Here is a 6,272-nt window from a genome sequence, read left to right on the forward strand (position 1 = left end):
GGCACTTGGGTAGGGAATTTAAGCATAAATTTGGGGACAGGAATTCAAACAAACCAACCTTTAGAAGTTCAAATGCCAAGGGGGGAATGCTGAAGTTCAAATGCTAGGGAGAATGCTGTTTCAAATTGATCAATGCATTACTTACTCAGTACAGAATTTCAAAAAGTCATTTTCCTTTTTCATTAAAAATGGGAGTGATGCCTGGATGGGGCTTAACAAAATCTGTGAAGGGCATTAATTACATTATGAATGATTGATATTTTAACTTGATAAAAAATGAAACTTGTAAACCTTTTTAATGGTTAAAACGTACATTACATAATCTCAATAAAAATCATTTTTCTCAAAAACTTGCAGTTTCAAGTGATTCAGTATAAAAAGAAAAAACAAACAAGACATTCAGAGATCATTAAGCTGGCTACCCAACAACATAAAAATGTTACTTGTGTCTTCTACTGTATTGCAAAACAAAAAAGTTGTAAACTTAAGATATGACTTAGTGAACTGGTTATGGCCATCAGTCTCTTCAGAATTGACACTAATGCCACTCAAAAATTAAATATTCACAAATGATGTTGAAACATTTTATATACATAACATTATATGATGTTGTAATTTGTTATAGGCTAGAACAAAATTCTGGCAGTTTTCTTCTAAATGTACCAAATATTTGCAACTTTTCCACTGATTCCAGGCATTGAATACTGCGTATCCATCTGTTACCCCGCTTCCTCCATAACTTCACTTCACAGCATGGCTTTAAGGCATTATGTACACAATGTTACAGAATTCCTGCATTTGACTAATTAACCCAAAAACAATTCAGTCTACCAACAGTCTGTCTAAAGCAATGTTGCTTCTGCTATCACTCCTTCTTTTCGGCTGCCTTTGCTTCAAGTTTTTCCTGCAGTGCTGTTACTCCAATTCCAGCAATAATTGAACCCACTACACAACTCTGTGCAATTACTCGTAATCTCATTAGATATCTACTGGTGGTCATAGCAGGTCCTCTATTCTTGTATGCGATTGCACCCCATACACAAGCAGCCACTGTTCCAGCAATTCCTGCAATAAAACAAGAAACCAATTGGTTTATTTCTCTATAGAGACTTGTCAATAAAATTATTTTAACCCATCCTGGGATGCTTAAGTGCTTACTTTCCCCAGTTATGCCTTCGTACAGAACAGATATAATTGAATACAAATTATTTTAAGGAGACTGAAGGAAGATAGTCTAAAGGGAAAAAAAAAATGAAGAATTATCAAAACAAGGGGTGAGATAGGGCGACTTAGTTAGAAATAAGCTAAGAGTAAAATTTTGCAACCTTAACTTTAGAAGACAAAAAAAGTACATCTTTAAAATTTTAAATTTCTGTGTCAAGTAGAGCTGCACGCAATCGGGAGTATCAACAGCGGTAGATCCAATTTATCGAAGAAAACTGAGAAAGCCACTTTCTAGAGAACTAAACAACACTGAAGTATTTTAGACAGCAGTTCTTTGGTTCATATTGCTGAACAATTAGTCCGACGCTTTCCTCAGTCATGTTCAGTATTGAATGTCACCGTAAGCGATGTAACATTTGGCATGTAAATGCTTTAGCTAACACCTATGCATCCATCTCATCCAAGAAAACCAAATCGAGAAAACAGTGTAAAATCCCAAGGCCACAAATTTTTTACTACGAAACCAACCAAAATTTTCGTACAAGTTTATACTACTGCTTCAAGCAGATTTAAGATCATTAAAACCGCCCGATATAACAATTAGTTATTCTCTTATGTAAGCTAACTAAGATTTCAGGCGGTGACATTTACAGCCGGCCGGCCAAATCATCAAAATAGAAAAAGCTTGATTGTAAACGCCACAAAAATCCTTTAAATAATGGCAGCTTTGAAACAGAAAGATGGCGGAAATCTTTGTGGAGGACGTAAGGGAAAAAAAATCCTTTCTACGATCAGAACACGATGTTTATTCTACGCTTATTTACGTTTTTAAATGCAAGCTCGATCGCTCAACTCACCGATTGGAATGAAAGGTTGCTGTTTGCTTTTTCTCACAAGTCTGTCTGTCTCTGTTTCTTTTTCAGCATCGGTCATAAACTCTGCACTCAACTTCTGTGCGTCTGAACGGGACATTTCGTCGTTTCTTTGGACAGTTTTCCTCAGATGATCAATGATTCGATTGAAGCTCTTCCGATTTCCCTCGCGGCTCAAATACACTCGGGATTGTGCAATGTCGTCATGACGTCACAAGGATCGTTCTAAATCTGTGACGTCAAAAGTTTTAGCACGTTCTTTTTACTTCTTAAATATTTTGCAGTTGAAACTCGCTTCAACAGTTCTTTAGGAAAAGCAACTATGTTTGGGAGTGACGCAAAAAATTCCTGTTCTTCTCGTGGTTTTAATTGGATCGAAGACTACTGATTTCTTTTATATTTTGTCTTATGTCTTTTTGTCTTCTTGGTCTTTTTTTTATCACGGAAAGGAGTAGAAGGGGCTGAAATGTCACGCTATTTCGAGTTTATAAAATTTTACTTAAGCGTCTGAAAAAAATGACAATCTTAAATCTTGTTTTCAGAGCAAGAAGAACTCCACAGAAAAATCAGAAAAGATTAGGATGGTTACAGTTTGAAAGCGAAAAGAAAAAGGAAGATCTAGCAACCCAGACGCTTTAAAAAAATTCAGTCCCCTTTCATTCGACCTTTTTGTTAATTTTTTTGCTTCGTTTTGTCTTGTTTTCTTTTGTTTTTGGGATAATAGCGATACTGTTAAAATCACACGAATACAACATGACAAACCAATATTCCAATGTTATCTGACATTTGTCACGTTTCACCATCAACGTTCATTCACGCACTGAGCGATGCGTGGGCGGCTATCGATCTGTATGACGATATTGCCTGGGTATCAATATTGAGACTACTCCTAAACACCTGACAATTATCAAATAAAATCCCAGTTAGATCCAAAGTGATTTTTTTTTGTCTGCTTGCGTGGGAAAATGCTAATTTTGAGCGAGTGCGCTAAAAATATTTTGATGCACTGCGGAAGTGTCACAAACAGCTGGCGTGTGATCACGAACAGGGATGATTTTTAATTCGTCTTCAAAGGAAGTCTACGCTCGCAGCACTTTAATTTTTTTTCTATTTTATTTCTTTTGAATTAAAAAAAATACTGTTTTCGAATCAAAATAGTTTTTTTTTTGTATGTCATTATCGCCTTGAGGATTTTTCCCTTTCACTTAAATTGAAATACATAGGCGTACTATCTGCCCAACCGAATTTCCCCAACCGAATTTCCTTTACATACATTCTTTGATGATTCCCTAGGACTTAAAAATCAAGGCTGCTCACAAAACTGTAAAATCTGTGACACGAAATGACTACCTTTCTGCAGGTTTTTTTTTCCTGAAATCCCTTTGTTCGGGTGATTTCTGGTTCAAAGTCATTCTTTCTTTCTAGTGCTGGAAATGCGTAGAAGAATCCATCGTTTATAAAGAATGCTATGTCACGGTTGCGAACGTGACACTGAATGTCATTTGACATGCACTTGTGACGTCATTCTACCGGGCAAGAGGCAAAGGGTTGACCTTTGGGTTTCCTTTTGTCGTTAAAGCTTTTCCGTGCATTGCAAAATTTAACTGGTGGTTTTGAGCGCGCCTTAAAGCAAACAGGTAATGAGAACACTTAAAGCAAACAGGTAATGAGAACACTTAAACTTATCAGGCAGAAGTTGCTATCTTGATCTAACTCCAAATTCTCTCAACTAATTTAGAAGGAAATGTGTAACCGGTGGAGAGGAGAATTAACACTCAGATCTTGGGTGTTAAAGGCTTAACTTAAGCACACTTTAAGCTTTTCAGCCCGGAATATAGCGACACTCCGGCAGAAATTTCCCACCCACCTTCTACTTAGGCTTACGTGTCTATGATAATTTGGTTTTATCAACTGAGTTGATTTTAATTGTAAATCGATCGCCGTTAAGAGTTTTAAAGCTAACGTTTCGAGCTTTATAGCCCTTCGTTACACGATCAGATGATGCTCAGGACGTGCGGGCTAACGCTAGCTCGAAATGTCAACTCGAAAAAATTCTTAACAGTAACAATTTACATTATTAACTCATTCGATAAAACCAAATCACCGACCGACCGACGCATTACCACATTTTCTTTACTGAATTTCCCACTCTATTCATTTGTGTAATCTTTGTTTGTTGTTTTGTTATTGCAGTTTGGGGGGATTGTCATTTATGTTTGGTGGATTTAAATTCATTGATCGCAGTGTATAGTATTTAATAGGATTTTAAATAATTCTATATCGCTATTTAATAATATGTGATCCCAACACTGACTCGATAACACAGTGAGCTTTTTTTGTGCGCGTTTGTGTGAAAAAAAAAAAACCTCAACCTTTTTATGATAACGGTGATAAAAAAAATTAAAAAAGCAATTAAGACTGCAAAACATTTCTCAGCTACGCTAAAGTTCATACAACTTTCAACTTTTCGTTTCTAACACTTGCCTAAACCATTTTGCGGTCACACAGTCTTCTTTGTATCCAGAAGGATCACGTTAAAGGATCAGGAGTATCCTTGTGTAAATGCAGAAATTCAGGCATTCGTCCATTAGCAACTCTGCGTGTGTTTGTAATGTTGTGAACTAAAGCTTTCAAGAACTTCCTCTCGTTGACGGAAATCACTTCAACTTTTGTGTTCACAACATTTCTTGTAGGAATGGGACGAAATGCGATCGCTTGTTGTGTATAAATTAAATACTGTTAGGGACAATAGCTCTTGGATGAATAGGAATCTCCAGTGCTTGGTTACGTTCGTTTTCTTTGCCGGTGTTCACGTTCGAGCGATAACTGAGCTTCTTTCTCACTTAGCTCTCATCAAAGTTGTTTAGACTATTTGTCAGCGGAAACTGAGTTTAAGAGGATCAAATGCTGCAATATCTTTCAAGATAATTGGCTCATCATTATCAACTTAGCAATTTTAGTATTTGCTACTGTATCCATATAGTTTGGTTCTTTGGAGAATCTGTGCTAAGGCTCTCACGAATACCTGTCCGGAAAACAGCCATTTAGCCTCAAATGACTCTCTACTACCGGTTGACATTCCATTTTCATCAATTGTACCGATTTGAATGCTTCTTTGACTTTGGAAAGTGAAACATTTTTTCGCGTGATGGTTGTTAGCGTCAAGATTTAAGTCCACTTGACACTGAAAACAAAACGATCAAGCCACAATGGGGCGGAAGTGGTCACTGTGTATAAAAATAAACTTGGTCGTGCATCGCCGATTGCTGTAGCTAATCCGCCTAAAGTTTATGTCGGAATTAAGATTAAAACGCTTTGTAAGTAGAGAGGCTCTTGCCGCTAAGATCTATTTCGTTCATAGGATTCAAGTCGGATTCCCCACTTTGTACATAGACTTGAGAGTGTAAGGTTCGGCGTTGTGATAAATTTACCTCGATTGGAGTCCACTGATGTGTTTAGGAGACGACAGAATCATTCAGTGAAGCACTTTAATATGTTCTCTTCTTCTAGATCCGCTGTTGTCAAATTTCGTCTATCTGCAACATGTATTTATTTATAGCGTTTACGAAATTTTTTTTCGTTTTTCTCTTTCTAAACTGTATTTGTTCTCAAGCTTTCGTAAATTTAGTTATTGCTCTGAACATCGAAACCATGAAAATATGATTCTGTGAACTCTATTCGATCGAATTCGATGTCATTCACCGCTGCATTTTCTGCGGCCACTACAACGTATGTATGACAACTGCAAAAACCAAACCTCTGCGTTTGAATTTTTTTTACTCGAAATCGGGATAACCGGTGGAAATAAACATATCAGACCAATCCAAAGTTTCAGCCGCAATTTCATCAGTTTCAAATTAAATTTGAGACGAACTCAAGACCGCGCACGTTGTGCTGAATAAAAAAGAAGACACCGATACAGATTGTGCGATGCTGCAGGTGACGAAACAAAAAAAGCCGACAAAATTAAAAAAATCGAATAAACATATGAACGAATCTTTAACCTACTTTAAGGAAATACAACTCTTTTTAAACTTGCATTAGAAATTCAAGGGAATTCTGGTAATGATTTATACTGGTGACAGACGAAAATAATTTTATTACAGAATTATCGCTTGCTATCTATCCCAGTGCGTGACTCACAAATGGTAAACGCGACAAAAGAGCGGAGATGGTATCGATTTCAACCACCTGAAAAAGTTCAAATCACATATTTCTGCGAGGGTTATTTTTGTC

The 6,272-nt window shown here is 36.8% G+C and overlaps 1 protein-coding gene across 1 annotated transcript; it reads right to left on the reverse strand.

The window, feature by feature from the left end:
• Positions 1–270: 270 nt before the first annotated feature.
• On the reverse strand, positions 271–2,221 carry LOC111327521 (HIG1 domain family member 1C). Its single transcript, XM_022931732.2, has 2 exons — positions 2,022–2,221; positions 271–1,065 (listed from the first exon to the last, which is right to left on the reverse strand). The coding sequence occupies exons 1-2, from the start codon at positions 2,134–2,136 to the stop codon at positions 866–868; spliced, it is 315 nt and encodes a 104-aa protein (XP_022787467.1). The 5' UTR covers positions 2,137–2,221; the 3' UTR covers positions 271–865.
• Positions 2,222–6,272: the final 4,051 nt, after the last annotated feature.

The sequence above is a fragment of the Stylophora pistillata genome, chromosome 12 (genome assembly GCF_964205215.1).
Source record: "Stylophora pistillata chromosome 12, jaStyPist1.2, whole genome shotgun sequence".
Lineage (NCBI taxonomy): Eukaryota > Metazoa > Cnidaria > Anthozoa > Scleractinia > Pocilloporidae > Stylophora > Stylophora pistillata.

Excerpts from the sequence above, each read along its gene's own strand:
- LOC111327521 (XM_022931732.2), bottom strand. The coding sequence starts at position 2,136 with ATGTCCCGTTCAGACGCACAGAAGTTGAGTGCAGAGTTTATGACCGAT. Across the intron at positions 1,066-2,021 it reads GCAACCTTTCATTCCAATCG|GAATTGCTGGAACAGTGGCT; the intron begins GTGAGTTGAGCG and ends GTTTTATTGCAG.